Source organism: Anser cygnoides, chromosome 3 (assembly GCF_040182565.1).
Source record: "Anser cygnoides isolate HZ-2024a breed goose chromosome 3, Taihu_goose_T2T_genome, whole genome shotgun sequence".
NCBI classification, from domain to species: Eukaryota; Metazoa; Chordata; class Aves; order Anseriformes; family Anatidae; genus Anser; species Anser cygnoides.
This window is the reverse complement of record NC_089875.1, coordinates 47533318-47553670: the sequence shown is the minus strand read 5'-3', so window position 1 is coordinate 47553670 and position 20353 is coordinate 47533318. Positions and strand designations below refer to the sequence as shown.

General features: G+C 42.5%; 1 protein-coding gene and 1 long non-coding RNA gene across 5 annotated transcripts; one reads left to right on the top strand and one right to left on the bottom strand.

Moving 5' to 3' along the window:
* Window positions 1-2598: 2598 nt before the first annotated feature.
* On the bottom strand, window positions 2599-10375 carry TBXT (T-box transcription factor T). 4 transcript variants are annotated; one of them, XM_048067882.2, is made up of 8 exons: window positions 9822-10368; window positions 9465-9729; window positions 8986-9120; window positions 8214-8275; window positions 8062-8123; window positions 6943-7119; window positions 5218-5350; window positions 2599-3443 (listed from the first exon to the last, which is right to left on the bottom strand). In XM_048067882.2, the coding sequence occupies exons 1-8, from the start codon at window positions 10025-10027 to the stop codon at window positions 3176-3178; spliced, it is 1308 nt and encodes a 435-aa protein (XP_047923839.1). In that variant the 5' UTR covers window positions 10028-10368; the 3' UTR covers window positions 2599-3175. The 4 variants fall into 4 exon arrangements, 2 of the variants coding, with proteins under 2 accessions (XP_047923839.1, XP_047923840.1); XM_048067883.2 differs by having other exon boundaries at window positions 5218-5347; XR_007164847.2 differs by having other exon boundaries at window positions 3306-3443; window positions 7014-7119; window positions 9822-10375.
* Window positions 10376-12373: 1998 nt separating this feature from the next.
* On the top strand, window positions 12374-14560 carry LOC136790423 (uncharacterized). Its single transcript, XR_010830305.1, has 2 exons — window positions 12374-13314; window positions 14340-14560. It is a non-coding gene; the product is annotated as an uncharacterized lncRNA (long non-coding RNA).
* Window positions 14561-20353: the final 5793 nt, after the last annotated feature.

Below are 20353 nucleotides of genomic sequence, written 5' to 3'. Positions count from 1 at the left end.
CAGGAGTCATAGCACGTAGGTGTTTTCTCAACCTCATTAGTAAGGCGCTGCTGCTTCTGAAGAAAATCCAACGTTACTGCAAATAAAACCATGAGGCCTGAGCAGCGTTTTTGTAGGGTACTGCATTGCTCAGGCTCTGCTTCTCCTCATCTAATATCCCACTGCAAGGATGAGGCAATTATATCCTTCCAATTAACTCCTTCCAATTATATGTAAACATCAACTAAAAGTAATCAGAAAATTAAGTTACAATGCAGGTGATAAGGGGAAAAAAATCATGAACTAGAAATGCTGAAATTTTGATTTTGAAATTCTAAATACAGTTTTGTGAAATGGAGCCTTTTCTGGTAGAAACTTACTCCAGCAAAAAATGACAGATAGATTGAATACTAACGCACTGGTTCCTATTGCTCCCCAAAGTATATAGCAACTCCTCGACGAGTAAAGGAGTCACCTCAACTGCCCACCACACAGACAGGTTCTCTTGTACGTAAGTATTGGATTCTTTCAGGGGCCAGAGTGGATGAGAAATAGTTTAGCTCCCAAGTTAATTAATATCTTATGTGCTTCCAGTCATCAGGAAGCTTCTGCTGGCCTTAAGTGCCTATCTGCACTGTCACAGAGGCCTCCAAGGCCATGCACCAAGTTAAGACAAGAAATGGGTAAATTGCTCCTCCATGTCACACCAGGCAGTGCCTATCTGCAAGCAGGTGAGTTGGCAAGCTCCAGCTAAATCAACATGGAAAAACTATTTCGGTCTGCATGGATGGCAGTCATTTCTTCGGTGGAAGCTCTGCAGAGTCTGTGAAACCATTGACCCCTGCGCTGGGCAGCAGCTGTGCAGCAGGGACATCCTGCAGCCCTGCCCTAGCACTTACTCCACACCTCTCAGGTCTCTTCCCTTCCACTGTGTGTCCGTCTTCATGTGAAGAGCCTGCTTTGAGGGCACGGGTATCCTTGGGGTGAAGGTTAAAGCTGGCTCCCTCCGCAACATGGGCTAGGCATGCATCCCGACCATATGGCGCTGCCAAGCCAACACCAGCTGCAGTCCCACCCCAGTCAGTCAGAGAGGGAGAAATAAAGAAGGAGAAGCAGATGACGAGGATGTAGCATCTCACAGTCTTCCTATTAAAATGCTCACTTCCACATTTAAGATCTTCACGACTACATAATCATCAATTTGGGTGCAAAGAACTCTCTGACCCTTCGCCCACGGCCGGAAGATAAGCTGTGCAGCTCGAACCGTTTGTGAAACCACGCTGTGGAAGTTCAACATACTGTAGGTTCAGCGTGCCTGGTGTGCATTTTTTCAGCCTTCCCCTCCGCCCCCCAAAAACTGAAAATTAAGCACTGAGTTTATTTAAGAATCTTTATTCATTTTGTTTCCAATTTAAATTATGCTTCCAAAGAACAAGTAAAAAATTACAGTGAAATGCGTTGCTAACTTCTACAAAATATTCTAAATAATAATGCACTTACATCATTTACACAATTTGCTTTCACAATAAAATAGGAGAGCTTATATCAGTATTTACAGTATTGACAGAGAACACAGTCGTGCAGCTGTCTGCTTCTGGTTCGGTCTCTTGCCGGAGCACCTCCAAGAGACCGCGTCCTGCAGTTGCACACAAATCTTTCTGCAGGGAAAAAATCCTGCCAAAATCTTTTTGGGTGCAGGGACCTGCCCGTAGGGTTCCAAAGAGACCGACATGGTGGCTAATACTGCTTCTTCAGCTTAAAGCTGCCACTGTAGCTCTTGTGCACACATTGGTAAGTTTATTTAAAGAATTCCCTGATTCAGATTTTTGCTTCAGTATATTAGGCACTTCATTTTAAAAGTTATCTACTATGGCTTTTGCAAAACAATTCACTTTCCTTGGGATATGCACTTGCCAGTCAGTGGGAGAAACAGACATCTCCAAGGGCACCCTTTGAACCAATGTTTTGAGTTGGTCTGTGAAAGAAATTTAAATCTTAGTACTTAATATCAGTTCTGAAGGTAGGGTTTTATCAAGACCTGGCCTTTCCATCAAGTCAAGCAATGTATTTTAAAGCTTAGTATATCCATACTTTTCCCCCAGTTACTGCTAACTAGAGTTTTCCTCTCTTCACAATAATTTAACTACTTACACCCACATAGTTCAGTGTGCCATTGGGTGACATATCCTACATATGATTGTCTTTAAAAGTACACCGTGGATTGATGGATTATTTACATATCTTAACATGTAGACAACAAAGTTGCAACTTACCAAATAATAAATAGATCAGAGTACAACATTGAAATAAAATAAATTAGAATGATTCTCCAGGTATTGAATTCCCTCCTTTAAGGCCTGAGCCAGAGACCATCAAAATCAGTGATTTTTTTTTCAGCGACTTGAAAAAGTTTTAGACAGGGCTCCTTATTAGACACTGGCTATTTGAAATGATGTTTAGCAAAGCTGACAGGTGTCTGAATATGATCAAACAGCAAAACGTACCTGACAAGACGGAAGGAGTCTTTTGGGTAAAACAGTTTAGACTAAACAATAATACTGCAATTAATTAGGAAGAAAACAGTTCTTGCAGATTGTCTCAACATTAATTCAGCAGCAAGGAAATAAGCATACAGTTAAGAACACAACGTATTTGTGAGACAAATACGCGTTAGTGCACGTGATTTTCCAAAAACTTCTGTCCTCAGCTACATTTGTGCAGATTTCAGAATGCTTCTAACTAGACAGTTAATAACAGTCTTCTCATGGCTATACCTAAGTTTGCCATTAAAAAACAAAACAAAACAATGACAACAAAAAAAATGAAAAACAGTAACAAGTAACTTACTCAAAAAAGTTGTCCAGGTACCAAACTTCAGGTCCAAACACATTGGAACACTGAGAAACTTGGAATCTAAGTCAAAATCTTAAAAATTAGACCTATCAAACTAAAAAAAAAAAATTAAAAAAGCAGTGAATCTGCTCTCAGAATTGCACGCTCACCAGGTTTGTAAACTCTACATGAAGTTAATGATGCACTGCTCAGTACCAGAGGCATGACTTAGATGCTCTGTGCAAAGCAGTGCAGATGCTTTATCTGTAATTTACCTCACGTCTTCTTTTTCTCTTCCTTGAGGGTTAAGCATTTAAAGTAATTCAGTAGCTAAGCAGTCTGTTTTGAAGGAAAAGGCCTGGGTTTACATGGAAGGTGGGGTGACAGGCGTCCATGTGGATGCCAGCCGAGCGTGCGCGGAGGCATCGTACTGGCTGTCAGGGAGGTCCGTGGGGGCCCCGCCGTCGTACAGCGGGGATGCGGAGGTGGTGGCAGCGACTGGGTGCGGAAGGGCGGAGTAGTGCGCTGGGGAGCCACGTAAGAACTGCGAGCTCAGGCCGTTGGACATCCCACTCGACTGGGACACCGGCGTGATGGTGCTGTTGCTCACAGACCACAAGTTAGGGTACTGACTGGAAGACAAACACAGGAGGTTATCAGTGACTGCAGGCTCTGCTGGCAGGTGCTCAGCTCACCACACGGCTCCCACAGGTTTGTTTGCTGTACACAAGCACACAGGTAAATTTTAGGCAAAACTAAGGAATTAACAGACCAGCCTAAAAAAATGCACAGGTCTGAGAGCTGATTCCAGAACCGTGCCATATCCTGGCCTCAGGGGAAAGCGATGTGACCTTGGGGTAGCTGGACGCAGCTCGTGTGGCACCCAGACAGGCTTGAATTTACTGCCACGAGTCTGTCAAAGCCCTGATCCCCCTTGGGTCCCTCTATAGTCAGAGAGGGAGACAGACAGGAGACAGCAATTTGGCCTTCCTAGGACCTTGTTTGTCATCTCATGTTAGAAAAGGAAGAGCTATATCAATGGATGCAGATTGCAGGGATAACAAAAAAAGGGTTGCTTCAAAGGGGAAAAAAACCTCGACCCTTGTCAGGGCTCTGCAGCCTCCACTCTCTCTCACCCTCTGGGTATATATACATACACATGCACACTCACACTTTCTACTTGTACATTCCAAGCAGTTTACCAAAAAAAAAAAAAAAAGAAATATTATTCTTGCTTTACAGGTAGAAGCTTAGACAAAATGGATGGCAGAAATGCCTTCAAGGTCCCAAGGTCCCACAGTTTCAGCTCTACAGGTTTTATCTACTGGGCAAGTCCTAATGCAGCAACCGAAATTCAGTGAACTTTGCAACTTTCCAAGTGCATATCCTGGGGGGCAGCCTTGGAAAGAAATGCTAGGAGTACCTGTTAACTTGTTAACAGCCATTCAGGACTAAAACTTCTGTTCAGTAATACAGCTATCTTACACAGGGTAGTGGTACATATTCTGGCTAACATTTAAGTGTCAATGTGCATGGCTCAAAGAAGAATGTTTTCCACAAACCAAGTAGTAGGTATGAGTTGCCAAAAAAGATGCCCAAACCTCAGTCCTCTGTGGTTAATAGCAAAGATTTTACCATCTTAACTGTATTCCTTTGAATTTTTAAGTTTAGCTCCAAGGGACTGACTGTTAGCTGAATCATAGACTCATATACTCATAGAATGCTTTGGGCTGGAAGGGACACTAAAGATCATCTAGTTCCAACCCCCCACCATGCAATTGTTTAGGTTGGAAAAGACTTTCAAGATCAAGTCAACCAGAATCTCTGCTAAAGGACTGAAATTTTAATCAAGATAGTAAGTACAAAGAGAAGAACAGAAACATTTATGCAATCACAAAACTGAGGTTTTCGCCAATTACACAATTTGATGTTACGCTGGCTTATCAAACAACACTTAAGTAGATATTTACTACCCCAGCCACTTGTTCCTTCTCCACACTGCAGTTCACTGACACTTTGTTTGTAGCAGAACAGGGGTGTGTGAAGGTGGAGGGGAAAACAGTGACTGGCTAAAACAAGACAGATAAAAAAAATCTAAATTGCGTTTTGCTTAAAAGCAAAATGAGATGAAATTTAACAGACCATCCTCAAATTCTGTGGATGCTTGTCTAAATGATTTTTGATCCTTAATCTATAAAATATTGTTGTCAGAAGTAGCCACATTTCCAAAGCATCAAAACTAACTTATCTGTTTCATCAATCTGTTTTCCTTGTAATTAGACCTTCTCAGTGCCTCCCCTGCACATACAGTGATTTGCTTGTGGCCATACAAATTTTTTAATTTAATGGTGACTCTCTACCTCCTCTTTCAGCCTTTTCTTACCAGCGTTTCTGAAGGATGCCTACCTGGAGCCAGTAGCTGTGCCAGTGCTGTGACTCATGGGCAGCATAGTTGTATGTGTGGGAACTCCAAGCGTAGACCAGTTGTCGTGGGACTGGAGCATGGAAAGGCAGGCAGAGGAATTATCGGCATAGGCTGCTGAGAAAACAAGCAATCACTTACACTAGAATCAGAACAAATAATCTTGTGTTCAAATGCAATGGATTGCTTTAAACCACCCCCCACACTACTGCCTTGAACTGCACACACACACACCCCCCGCAACACACACACACAGAGAAAAACAGAGTCATCTACCAGTTGTGCCAAGCTTACAAGTTCACTGTATTGCCCCTACTGAAGTGATGCTTTCCTCAACTTACAACTCCAAAGTCTTACTTAGAAAAAGCTATCTATCTTCAAACCACCTGCTAATTCAGGCCATCCTTCCTTATTCAGTCAATGGAAAGAGGTGGGCTCCTTACTTATGCTACCCCAATCTCTCTTCCAAAGTACCTTCTTTAACTCCGTACCTCCATGGGCAGTAACAGTCTAGCAGCCCTGGATAATAAACAGTTTGAACCACATATCCCAGTGTTGAGTTAAGGATGCCACCACAGGCTCTCAAGTCTGCCTTAGGTGTCATCAAGAGCGACTGGACTGTGGCTTAAACTACTCAGCCTGTGACCAAAACTGGCTCTCCAACACGGCAGAGGCATTAGGAAGAAATAAAGGGAATCCTATACAGCCATCAATAGCCAGAAGGAAGTTGCTTTGGTAGCTGGCTAAATGAAGGAGAAATGGTTTCTTGTTAAAACTGGGGAAAGAGGAGGAACACTGGAAGTATTTTGTTTTTATTTTGTTTCAGGTCATGGATCTTGCATAGAATTTCAGGATGCAAGAAGCGTCCATGGAAAGCTAGCTTTCTTCTTTAAAATAAACTACAAAGCTAGATATAAGATGGATTAGGCTGCACCTGGAAGCCTATATATTCATGCACAATTCAAGCTATTAAATATTTTTCTAAGTGGAAACCTTCAATATCCATTAAGGGCAAAAATTGTTAGCAGGCTTTTGTCACAAGGGTGAAAAAAATCACTATTAAAAATGACCTGTTTTTCTCTTCTTTATGTATGTATGGCTTAAGGCACTGAGCATTAAGCTATTTGGCTGTTACTGGGCACCACTGATAAGTAGCTCTGCAATTTACTCAACTCCACATTATTAACTTGTATCCAGTTGTGAAACATTTTTTGAGGACAATCTTAATGCATTGATGTAAACTACAGCAATACATCAATAAGACAGAATCAGGCCCTCAATAATTAGCTTAAATGTGTTAACAGCAAGTAATCCCACTGCCAGAACTGGACCTGTATGATTTCATTTCATTGTCTTTCCTAAAACTAGCAATTCAAACCCTCACTTTCAAACTTAACTTTAAAAAAAAAAGTCAAAGTTTAACCTCAACAGTCATAGCAATTCAAAAAGACACAGCAAAACTAGCACAATGCAATCTAATCAGCTAGCAGCCACCAGTTCTGCACAACCTCATTTCTTTCCACGGTAAAGACTGTGGAGACACATACCCATCGTTACTACTTCTTTGCAATGCTAGCCCCAAATCCTGTCTGCCAACTGAACTAGACAGTGACCTCCGTTTCCGTGGTGTCACTCTAGATGCACACTGCTCAACGCTCGCATCCCGTGCCTAATTTCCCATCTTCACATAGCTGCAAAGTACGACTTACTTGGCGAGTTGTTTCTATGGGTGTAGGGATTGGGGTAAGGGGCAGAGCGGTGGTTCCTCAGCGATGAGTACCTTTCACAGCTGTGAGCAGGGGAGAGCGACAGGGGTGCTCCAAACTGAGGATGAGGATTGGCAGGAGGGCACAGAGTCCCAGTCCCAGGAATAAGCCAACTACCTACTGTGAGAAAGCAAGAGTTTTGTATGATGAGTATGTAACGCAGCCAAGCACTGAAAGAAAGGCATAGCAATGAGATAAATAATGACCAGGGAGGAAACGCACATTCGTGAAAGGAAAACAGGTTTCTATACGGCTGAAAAGTCTGGATTTTACAACGTTCTTAAATGGTCGTATGAAGGAACATTCAGAGAACAACTTAGAAAAAGCCCCGTGTCAAGCTAACATTTTTTAAAACCACCATTTAATTACAATCACAGTAAGGAAACACTGAAACGGTTAAACCATCCCTTACCTGGGTAGGGTGCGATCATTTGTGTGCTCAGTAACAGTGTAATTGTCAGTTTTAAATTGCCCTTTTGGGGGTCTCAGCTTATAGCTAAGCTCTGACATTTCTCAGGTTGCTAAGAACTCTTAAAACCAAGTGCTTTCACTGAAAGGAAGCAATTCCTACTACAGCTCAACTCCCCCTTTTATAGGCTGCAAACAATTTTTGGCAATAACCTTTTAAAACACAAATCGTTAAAACACTACTAAGTGCTTTTTGTTCATCTGACATAACTTTTTAAGCAAGTGTTCCTAGTTGTCTTAAATAAGAATTATTTTGATAGTTGTCTGCTGTATTTTAACAGAACTTTAGTCTCCATATCCATATGACTATTGCTGTCCTCAGCTGTCTTTTTGGAAACAATAGTCACTGCAAAATTCTGTGAAGGAATTTTGATGGTAATACTGCCGTCTGAACTACACACACACACACGTATATATCATCGTGTTTAAAGATCACAAACCTGCATGAACGTCAACCCTAAAGATCAGTAATACTATTTTCCGTAAGAACTAACAAACCAACCAGCAAACGCTGCTCTCAAAGTTTTGATTAATTAACAGATGAGATGGAAAATTCAAAGTTACAGGCGTGATGCCGAATGAAAGGAAACATACACTGCGAATACCCAGACTGCTGGTTGTCTCCCACTTCCTCCATCATATCTTTGTGATCACTTCTGTAAAAGAAATCATGCCAAATTAGTTAAGAGCATGTTTTTGTAAATCTGAAAAAAAATTCCACAAACTTTAGAATTAAGAGCTCTCACCTTTCCTTTGCATCAAGAAATGCCTTTGCAAATGGATTGTATTTAATTTTTAAAGCTGTGATCTAAAAGCAACAACAAACATTTTTATTTGCAAGTATTATTATTCATCATCATAAAGAAATTAAAGACTCAAATTAATACTTTCCGTTCAAGTCAGAAAAATCACATATTTTTGAAGGAATATGGTTGGGCCTGTGATACCTATATATATCAATTAAAGAGCACCTAATGTCTGAAATATTAACAGTGGGCTAGGAATTAGTCCCTAATTCTACAAGACTGAATTGCCTGAGTTTATTTATTGAGTAAGGAAACAGTTAAGAAGGCACACTGAAGTTAGAAGAAGTTTTGAGTTTCAGGACAGAGCAAAAGAGGCATCAACAAATCTCAAGAATGGTAACTTACAGGTTCATTGAATACGGATGCACACTTTGGCAGATAGAAAATTCTGCTCTGAAAACGGCGCTTCCAGTTATTTCATGATTCAGTTGAAAATAACAACTGTGCTTCTTACCATAAAGGCTTGCCCTAAAGAATCTATTAAGAAGTACTCTGGCAGTAAGTTTGCAGTGTATATTGAGACGGTGAACAGAACTTTGCGTTGTTATAGATTGACAGTGTTTTCACATTTAACTTCAAATGAAGCACAGAAGGAAGGGAAAGCACAGAGAAAGAAAAGCTGTGCCAGGAGCCCCGCTATTTTGCTTTGTAACAGCACTTTGCCACTTGAAAGGGTGCAAGCTCCGGGAGGTTTCTCCCCCACCGGGCATACCTCCTCGTTCTGGTACGCCGTCACGGCTATAAACTGGGTCTCCGGGAAGGAATGGCTGGTGATCATCCGCTGCGGGCCGCCGACTCTCACTATGTGAATCCGAGGCTCGTACTTGTGGAGGGAGTTCAGCATGATCTGCGAGCAAGCGGACAGGGCAGGTGAGCAGGGGCAGCTCTCCACAGCCGGTGAGGGAGAGACAACAAACCCTACACACATATACAGGGCTGCATATAGGAACCCTACACACACGTATAGGGCTGTTTATAGGTACCCTACACACGTATATAGGGCTGTATAAAGTAACCCTGTGCACATATAGTGCTGGCAAGCCCTAAAAGCGAAGCTGTGGGCAGGAAGGGGCGCTGCAGGTGGGCTTTCTGCCTCACCACCACGGCCCCTCAGCCCCGGGGGGCTGCGCCAAGCGCCTCCTGCGGCAGCCCCCGTCCCGGGGCCGGCTCCCCCGCCGAGCCGCCGCTTACCTGCCCGCCGCCGTTGAGCTTGTTGGTGAGCTTGACCTTGCTGAAGGAGACGGGCGCCTTCATCCAGTGCGCGCCGAAGTTGGGCGAGTCGGGGTGGATGTAGACGCAGCTGGGCGCCTGCGGCTCGGGCTTGCCGCCCGGCACCCACTCGCCGTTCACGTACTTCCAGCGGTGGCCGTCGGCCGCCACGAAGTCGAGCAGGAAGGAGTACATGGCGTGGGGGTCCAGCCCCGACACGCTCACCTTCAGCACCGGGAACATCCTCCTGCGGGGCGACACGGGGAGGCGGTGCGAGGGGGACGGGGATGGGACCCCAGGGCGCACCCCGGCCCCCCTCCGACCCCCCCCGGTCCGTACCTGCCGTTCTTGGTGACGATCATCTCGTTGGTGAGCTCCTTGAAGCGCAGCCACAGCTCGCCCTCCTCCAGGCTGACCCGCAGCTCCCGCTCCGTCGGGTCGCCCTTCTCGCTGCCCGCCCGCAGCTCGCTCTCCACGGCGCTCAGCAGGTGCTCCACGCGGCACGGCGCCGCCTTGCCCGCCCCCTCGGCGCCCGGCGAGCTCATGGCGGCCCGGCCCGGCCCTGCCTCGCCTCCCCGGGGCACCCGCCCGGCACCGGCACGGCCCCGAGCGGCGGCGGCGCTGCGGCGTCCCCGCTGCCTGCCCTCAGCGCCGCGGCGGCGGGCAGGGGGCCGCGGTTATACCGGCCATAAACGGCCCCCGCTGACATCACGCGGCCCGCGGGGGGCCCGCGCCCATTGGCGGGCCGCCGCTTTGAAGTGCCCGCCCGGGCGGCGCCATTGGCTCCCCGCGGCCATATCAGACCGCGGCCGGCACCGCCGCCTGCCCGCGCCGCCATCAAAGCCGGCGGGCGCGAGGAAATGGCCTCGGCGGGACGGGACGGGCAGAGGGAAGGGAAGGGAAGGGAAGGGAAGGGAAGGGAAGGGAAGGGAAGGGAAGGGAAGGGAAGGGAAGGGAAGGGAAGGGAAGGGAAGGGAAGGGAAGGGAAGGGAAGGGAAGGGAAGGGAAGGGAAGGGAAGGGAAGGGAAGGGAAGGGAAGGGAAGGGGGATTCAGAGCCCACCGCTCTGCCCGCCCCGTCAGGCTGGGGCTGGATGTGGCCGTGCTGCTTGCCCCACGCTCACTTTTCACATTTTTTCCACTGATTTTGTCCCAAAGTCTTAACACACGGCCACGTTTCCCAAAACACGCGCTCGCTTTTCAAGCAGTCCCGACGCAGCACGTGTTGATTTTGGTTTGCTTTGCCCTCAGCGAGCGGGAGGGCAGCAGAGCGGCACCCCGCGTCCCCCCGAGGTGGCAAAACTCCCGGTGGCTCGGTCAGATGTGTGCCTGAGTACTGCTAAGTACCCTCTCCGGCTCAAGCGCTCAGATCCTGAGCCTTCCTGCATGAAAGTCAATGATCAAACTTCCCCTGGCGACAAACAACTGGGGAAAAACAACCAAATAAACTGAGGCTCGCGTGAAAGCCCTTAAGGGAGAGGCTGGCTAAAAGACGGGTTGCATCAGCAAACCTGCGTGCGGATTACTTTCGACTCAAAATGTTTAGCTAGAATATCCCTTCCAGTACCTGATGATACCAGTTATGACACTACTCAAACCAAATAATCTTGTGAGAGCTAGCAGGAGCAAGCAGATGACACAAATCAGAGCCGCCCACCCCTCTTCACAGGCCGTTTCTCTAAAAACAAAAAAAAGGATCGGGCGCGATGGACCACTGGGGCTGCAAAGGGAAGCAGCAGAGCAAGGGATGCTGTTTGCTGCTTTATCCTGGCATAAAGGATAATCTTTAAACAAACAAACAAAGCAAAGCCCACACTGAAGATGTAGTCTGCCTCAGGAGTACAATGACAGTACTTGCCTCATCATAAGCATCCTACCAGGAGTCCTGCTGAGAGACCCTATCATAAACATGTTTTCTATGCCTGAGCCCACACAGTTCCCAAAGCACACTACAGTGAATGTTTCTTGCTGAGATACGTCAAGGTGAGCTGAAAAGTCAATGTTCAAGTCACAAATGCATGTGTCTTCAGATTTTTTAACAACCAAAACAACATATTTTAAGGGAAATATTCACCTATGCCCTAAGGACTATTTCTCTTTATCCGAGTACACAGTGCTAAGTATCCATACTCCTTTTGCAGTTCTTTTAATACCAAAAACAGACTTAAGGGCAGTAAAGAATCCATAGTTTCTCCTTTCCCTCTCCTTTGAGCACTTCATGGAGATTACTGTACGGCTTGAGACAAACTGGGTGCTTCACAGCTACAAAATAACAAGGCCTCTAGAAAAACATAAAGATGCAAATCCTAATTTGTAATTGCAGAATTTTAAGAAGAAATCATCATCTTTTCCATTTTTTTTCCTCTGCCCTTTTTGTTTTAACCCTTTTCTTCCTTCCTCCCTCACCATTCCACAGGTAAGGTAAACACTGTTTATTTTATAAATAAGGCTAACATTTTTCCTATTCAGCTGGCTACTTGTACCTAAATCTTGACTGTCTCCTATTTTGGAACTTGCAATTGCCTTGAACGCTGCCTGAGGGCTTACAGCCTCTTCTAAGCTCTGTGCTGCCAAGATTATTCCTAACTTCTGGCTCTAGGTAACTCCCTCATCTGTATGAAATAAAAGCACCTGGACAGCTTTCCAATGAGGAGCGTCTGAAATCAAATTCTCTGCCTGTCTCATCAGGGTTGTGGCTATCAAAAAAACAGCACGGAAGCCACCTGATAGCAAACAGTTTTCTACTTTGCCCTGCTGGAGTTAATCCCCACCAACTGATACCAACAGTTCTGTGTAACTGTGATCCTTTTTTTCATCTGGCTCATAGGAATGGACTGGAACTTAACTCAGTCAGACACCACTCAAGCCCACCAGTAGCACACCTTTACAACCTCTGAACACTTTCTAGGCCTGTCCACTGCTGCCTCTCACACTGCTCTAAACCCAGCCGGTTCCCTTCTTCCCACATAGCACCTCATAGCTCTACTCTCCGCATCTTACCCTTAATCTTACCCGCACCTGCTTCACCAGTGAGGACTCTGCTACACCTGATATAAATATTTTCATATTAGTATTTTTAAGAAAGTGAAAAACTCCCAGACTGATCAAGTCACCACCATTATTTTTTCCTGTAAATCATCTTTTCCATTATGTACACAGCATTTATGTTGTGCACCATCCTGGGCAGGTCTGCCAAGAGGAAAACACAGAGCAGAAGAATTGGACCATGACACAAACAACTCTAGATCTGGGCAAGGTCTAAATAAGCATGGCAACGTTCACTGCAAAGTGGCAACTGCAGAGGGAACAGAAATTACTGCCACGACATCTCCTTGAAGAAGCTCCTGCTGGTCTTCCCAGGGAGACAATGGGCAATGCCCACTTCTTGTCATGCAGCACTCAGACCTGGAGAGTAGCTTCTGGGACATTCAGAGAAGCTCGTGCTTCTCTGTTTCATGACCAGGAGTGTAAAATGTTTCAAAACCACCAGCCTTTCCACATGAAATATACCCACCGAGATCTGGCAAACAGGAATGCTTCCTACGGTTCTCTGTGTTGAACACAGCAAAGGCTAAGGGGGTCTTGGCCACTTTTTTCTGCCTTTGTCACCTGATGAGGTGAGCTGTGGGAAGATGGTGGATTTAATCTACAGCACAAGGGACTGGGAGCCAGGAGAGCCAATTCTGAGAGAGTGACCCTCCATCTCGCCTTGGGCAAGCCTCCAGTATCTCTCTCTACTTTGGCAAGCTTTTCTCTTCATAGTGAAAATATTCCACAGCAAATTTCTTTGGTAATATGTCATCCTTATTTTCTCTGGAACCATTTGCAATGAAAGTAAGTATCGGAGAAGATAATAATGCATAATAAGATGTAATTACATGTCAAAACAAAAATTCAGTATCTTTGTTCACAGGTAGTGCTAATGCTCTGGTTCTCTAGCAGGGGTGTATTTTATCTGCTGGATTCTTTTTGAGTACTTGCACTTTTACCAAACTCCTTGTTTTAGTTCCACCTCGTTCCAGCATGCTGCAGACATTGGCTTGTTTTGCACTTCCAATTTGTTTAAAAAAATAGTCCGCATAGTAAAAAGAGACTATTTAAGCGGTATCTTTTTGTCTAGCAGTCCGTGCTGTCAGTACCACATGCAGATACAACAGAGATGATGAATGAGCAGCAAATGATGAATGTGTCGGGACCACGTCATGTAATAACCACCAGTGCATGTGCCACAGGAGGCAGTGCTGGGAGTGCCTAGGAGACACGACAGACGCCCCGGCCCCTCTTTGAAATCCGTGCACGTTAGACACTTTCCCAGGGCCAGAAAATATTTCTTGCCCTTGCTAAGAAAATGTCAGCTGTGACCTAGGACTAGTGGTCCATGTAGCCTGATGTCCTGTCTAACAGCGGTTAGCCGCTACACAGGAAGACGTGCCCCTTCACCCCCGATTATGCAGATCATTTTGTAAAGTTTCCAGTCGGAGGGGCAGTGCCTTTGTGGTTCTATTGACAAGCTTATTCCCCAAAGCATGAAGACATACAGCTGTATTTTTTTGAAAGACAATTTTACTTTAAATGCTTTTCTGATCCACCCTGCCTCTGACCTTTAGGCTAATTAAAACTCCTCATCTTTGTGAAACTACTTTTAATATCTAGCTCAGATCCGTAGATGCTCATTGCATTCCTGGGTTTTCATAAACACTCTTGCAGGTTGCTAGGAAAATGTACAGGTCCTTGCCTAGAAAATCTGTGCTACCTTTTCATAGTGAGCAGCAGTGGAAAACTAGTTCCAAACATTGTGGAGGTGCAATTTTGATCACACTGTGCACTAAGTTTCTTATTTTCAACTCTCATTCCAACAGCCTAACAGCAAATTCTCTAAGAAGAACAACAAAACAGCAGAGGATCTAACTGGGACAGCTATTTCTTTTTACTCCCTGGGACCTGAGAAAGATTCTTCACAAGCTTCCTTCCATACTCTCATAAGAGCTCTTACATTCCCCTGTAGATGTAAGATAATTAAAGAAGGTGAATCATTCATTTTAAAAGTTAATGACAGAAGCATAGGCTAAGATCTTAGAAAAAGGAAAAGGAAAAGGAAAAGGAAAAGGAAAAGGAAAAGGAAAAGGAAAAGGAAAAGGAAAAGGAAAAGGAAAAGAAAAAAAGAAAAAGAAAAAAAGAAAAAGAAAAAAAGAAAAAGAAAAAAAGAAAAAGAAAAAAAGAAAAAGAAAAAAAGAAAAAGAAAAAAAGAAAAAGAAAAAAAGAAAAAGAAAAAAAGAAAAAGAAAAAGAAAAAGAAAAAGAAAAAGAAAAAGAAAAAGAAAAAGAAAAAGAAAAAGAAAAAGAAAAAGAAAAAGAAAAAGAAAAAGAAAAAGAAAAAGAAAAAGAAAAAAAAAAAATTCAGGTGCACCTAACTTTTTGTGCTTAGGAATTTAATTGTATAAAACCTTTCAAAAATAACATCTGTCTCCTCCTTTGCAAATACAAACATAACATTTGATAGCTAGTTTGACAATCAACGCTGTGCTACACAGCAATCTAGAGTACTCACATCAGTATTCTTGCTGTATACAACACTGAATCCTCCTGCCTTGTCTTGACCTTTTCTTTACAAATGTGTGTGCCTAACTTCCGCATGGGAACAGAAAAACACATTGATCTCAACCATATCTATCTGTATTAGTACTTTTGATACCTTCTAATTCAAGAGATATTTTGTCATTTGCCCTTTTTGTTGTTCTACACTATGGTATGGGAATTTTCTACCAGTGAGTACTGGAAACTTTTGACCCAACTGCAGTGTTATTTCAGAGTACACATTCAAAAGGCCAAAAGTATCCCCAGGTATATCAGTGGAAAGAGAAGAAAATTGCCATCTTGTAAGAGACGCTAAGCATTTTAAATCTGCATTACATTTCTGTTCTTTCAGAGGTACTCTCACATGTGAGAACTCAGAAATCAAATCTGCTGATGCTAACAAGTTAAGCCAACAAGTTGCTTTCAGTCACAGACTTTCCACTTGCATCCTTGCTAATGTAATAAATTAATAATCTTCCAGGCACATTGCAAACATTTGTTTGCCTTCTTCAGCTTTTTAAAATGAGTTGTTATTCTTCAGTTGAATTAAAAGAAATCTCAACTGTATTATATTTCTCACTTTTTTAAAAAAAGTAAAGAAAAGTAAAGAAAAAAACAACACAAACACCACTAATTGAAGCCTTCTCAGATTCTGCCCCATAGACAGCTTATTATTGGTGTTTATCACTGGCTTTGCAAAAAAATTTTCTTTAAGAAACCAGATGCCAAGGACAGGGCCAGTCTGAGCAGTAGAGAAAGAACTGCTTTACCTTCAAGGCACCTTAAGTTAAGGGGAAAAACAAAGCAAAACAAAACAAACAACAACAGCAAAAAAATAATCTTTAAATCCCAATGCACTGGCAACTTTGATAAAAATAGAGTTTAATTCAAGACTTCCTTTTCAGCAAATGTCTCGTCTCACACATTAGGTTGTCTCCTACATTTACTGTAAATAGATTTCTATTCAAATAACAATGGCTGTGATGCACTTAATGTAGCCTTCAACATGAACCGAGCTTTGCCCTCGAAGAAGTTTTCTCCCTTTTTCACATCTACAAATACAAGATTATAGTGTTCAAAATAGACACAATATTAAGTAAGTCAGGTATCCGTTTCTGATAAAGAAATTAGAAAATCCACAAATATACTTTATTAGCAAACCCTTATGCCAAAAAGTTATTAAACATCAGCTAGATTCTACAGTTTTCACCCAGGTGAAATTTCTGTTGAAAGCCAGGGAAGTTTTTCCACGAATAAGCCTTACAAGGATAGAACTCAATAAAAAAACAAATGCCCCCATAATTCTCTTCTAAGATCAGAAATAGACAGCTGAAAACCCTTGCATTTTCAAAGCTGGGTAATAATTTGTGCCTGTTTTATTTTTGTTGGATTTTTTTTTTTAAATTTGTACCCTGAATTACAGTGGCGAAGGGGTGTAACATGATAGATTATATACATAACAAGTCTTCCTTCCAGAAAAGGTAGGATTGAACTTCTTCAAGTTTCCAGAAATTCTTTGGTTCTGACTCCTCTTTAAAACGCCTGGTGTTGCCACAGGGAGGTTTTGGCAAAGCACTTCTTTTGGGAAGGGGGGAGGAAAAGGAAAAGCTGGGGGAGGAACCTGAAAATCTCCACCTTTTGGCTGTCTCAAGTACTTGTCTGCCTGGAAGCTCAATATGATGCAATTAATGAACAGCAATCCTCCACCTTCGGTGCTTCCTTCCCTTTCTCGAGACAGATGTGCTGACAGCATGGCACCTCCTTTAAAGGAACTCAGTTTTATGGAAGCTGATCTCTCGGGAAGGCACAACTAACTACAAGCTTTTGGCTGCCCCATGTATTTTCAAACAAAATCTCTATGTGTCATGCCAAATATCCAGAGACAGCATCACACAGAAGAAAACCATTTCCCTGCAGGGTCTAGCAAAGACCTCCTTTTATCCAGATCCCTTTCAAATGTCCCTGGATGCTGAACTTCCCTTTGCTTGTCTTAGAAAACCCTCTTACAAAGATATCTCACTTGCAAGCTATCTTTTTTCTCATGTGATGCACACATTTTACTCTGCCTAATTTTCAGCCTATTCCTCCCTAGACATCTCTTCATAAACACCTGAAATCAGCTCTCTGCTTCCGTGCCCTTACATCTCAAAGGCAGCAATGCCACCTTCTCCTTGCTTATATCCAGGCACAAGAACCAAACCAGCTCAGAGCGCAACATGCCTGGGCACCTGAAGTTAAACACCTGAAGGAATGAGTTACCCCTTCATTGGTGGTGCTAAATCACACAAGTCCTACCCAAGTCCAAAATGCTTGAAAATTGGGGTACTTCAGCCCCCTCCAGCCTCCATTCCCCACCTGGCCCCAGGCACAGAGAGGTATGCATATTCTTGGCTTTACCCCCACTACTGATTGTATTAGCCTCAATCACACCAAGTAAAGCAATTGCAGAAATTAAGTTATTAAACTGGATTCACGTGCTTACATTTACCCACAGAGGTCTGATACATTTTTGGGCTTAATCATTAAAAGGAAAAAGGGGAAAAAAAAAAAAAGGAAAGTAGAAGAAAACAACTAGACAGATGCACAGGACACTGGTCTGTCTTTCAGGAGAAATCCCCACCCCACAAAGCATTACAAATATTTCTTCCCTAGAATCAGCCAGCTGTCATGAGGGGTAGAGGCTTGTCTTCTCCAGGCTTTAAGTGCCTTGCAAAAGCCATCTGAAGGATGGAAACAAAAGAAAATCTTTACAATATCACAGTATATGTAACGTTAGAGATGAAAAAAAGTTTTAACTTAACCTTTTGATTCCTATGAAAACTGTGTATTCCCTTATCTGCTGGGACTTATTACCTTACTCAGCTTCTGCAAATAAAACATCTTCTCCCTCTTCCACTTATCTATGCAAATTTCTTGAATGTACAGGCAATTGCAAAACTGAACATTGGCTAACAAGGATGGTTTTAAAATCAACAGGAGTAGGTTTGGATTGTTAAAAGGTCCCAAGACACTTCTCAGATATCTATCAAAAATCAGTACAGTTGAATTCATGCAATACAACAGTTTCCCTACCTACAGTTTTATCTTAATACCAAGAGACATAAGACAGCTTGATTTTAATTATAATACATAGATAAACCAACAAAATGCTTCTAGGTTGCAATAATTAAAAAAAAAAAAAAAGAGGGGAAATGCCAAGAGAGTTTGATCATACTGTAACTACGCCATCTGCAAACTTAAGCCCCCTTGCTATTCTAATCCACATTTTTAAAATACAAGTTCAATAATAAATTATATTGAGAAAGGTGAAGTGCTACTCTAAAATGTTTTGAAAAATATATTTCTTGTATAGCACCCATTTGGTGCTATAGAAGCAGAACAAAAAAAATCTCTCTTTTGGGGGGGATTAATATGTTTTGTTTTTCAAATTCAACCACCAAATGAAATCATCTTTTTATGACCCCCCCCCACCTTTAAATTCATATCCTACTGGGGGTCTGATATATCCTAAGCTTTCTAGTGATACTCAGCCATCTTGACTGTGGACATCTACACACTCTTCTCCTTTTAGTCTCACTTCTGATCCTTTCCTCTTCATTCTCTACATGAAATACACATCAGAAGACAATGACACACTGTCATCCAGGATAGAAATTTACACCATTTAACTGATCAGAAAGATTTAACAAAATTTCCATTTCCTAGTACTGCCAATCTTCTAGCTTGGAGAAATATCAGAGGAAAAGAGTGATACCCAGCATATTTGAAGTATTACCTAAGTTTTTGTTTGTCCATGTAAAAATCTGGGTGAAGTTTCAATCACCATTCAAAACATGATCTGCATTTTTGAAATGTTTTTCAAAAAAGACCAAAAAAAAAAAATCCACAAATTCTCCAAGTTAACCAAGCAACATGAACTTGTACACAACACAGATGAGTTACTTATGGAGGATGCATCTTTTCTTGAATTAGTATCGAACTACAGAAAGTGAAGTTTCAACAGCTTTAGACCAACCCATACATCATTTGAATAGAAAAGGAACAGTAGCCGTAAAGGGTAGGAGGGTGTTTTCAATGAATGTATTTGAGATACCTCAGTTGAGAAACTTTGATACTAAATCCCCAGCGTTTCTAATTATTTTTGCTTTAATGTTTTATAACTAGTTTTCAAAGTAGAAATCTTGAAATGTTTGCAAAGGCACTATCTTCCCTTCCTTGTGTACCTAAAGAGCTTTCTGCATACCACTGGAGGAATTCCTTCTGTTGCTGAAACAGTCCTGGTGAAGGTCTCCTTCAAGACACCAAACCCATGGAAACCTCAGGAAAAGAAAGGCATTTGCCCATTTCATACCTGTCTTGGAATTACTTTGTTCATTCTACATAAATTCACAGCCTAAGAGACTTTGTAAGAAAATGAAGTCTTTTTATGGGTTGCTGGAAGCTGTACTTTTCATGGGGAATTGACTGAAGATCTTGCATTTAAAAAAAAGCAAGTCAGAAGGAATATGCTATTCTGGAAGGGGATGCTGGCTTAGTAATACACTTGAATGTACACTAATCACATTTAACGAGGACTTTCACTTTTTTTCTGTATTTCTTCTATCTTTTCCCATCAACTGTCCATAAAGAGAGAACATGGAAAAAAAATAAGCATACAAATTCCTTTTTGGGAAATGTTTTTGCTCCAAAGAAATGTGTGAATAGATGACTCAAAAGTCTTGCCTCATGAGAAGCTACTGTCATTTAAAAGTATTTCTCTTGCCGGAGGTGTCTGGATTAAATACTGTTTTTGTTGTTGTTATTGTCGTTTTTTGCTAAAAATATTCATATTATGAAAAAATTAGGTTATTTAATGCTCTTCACATAAGACGGAACTTCAGGCTTACACCACCATTATATGCAGCGGATCTTCAGTTAAAATTTAGAGACTGAGTCAATTCCCATCACCATTCACCAGTAACCAGCCAGCTAAAAGACTGCAGTGCAGCAGAATGAAATGGGTTCTTTTCTTTCTCATTGTTCCCTTGGCTGGCTTTGATCATACACTTTGTTAGTCTAAGAAAAGAAGCACACAAACAGTAAGTGCTACTCTTTTGCTTTGCTTCATTTTTTCACTGAAGAAAGAAGTTGTATTCTGAACCTCAGCCAGTTAAACCAAGCAAAATCTTAAAGACTTGACACATTGTAATTTTCAGATTTAAATCACAGACTCCCCGTAATTTTCCATCCAGCTGCAAATTTATGAGTAAACTACGATTTATAAAAAAAAAAAAAAAAAGGAAAATGAAAAAGAAAAAAAA

Coding starts and splice junctions, on each gene's coding strand:
- TBXT (XM_048067882.2), bottom strand. CDS start 10,027: ATGAGCTCGCCGGGCGCCGAGGGGGCGGGCAAGGCGGCGCCGTGCCGC. Junction 9,730..9,821: donor ATCGTCACCAAGAACGGCAG/GTACGGACCGGG, acceptor GTCGCCCCGCAG/GAGGATGTTCCCGGTGCTGA. Junction 8,276..8,985: donor CGGCGTACCAGAACGAGGAG/GTATGCCCGGTG, acceptor TGTTGCTTTTAG/ATCACAGCTTTAAAAATTAA.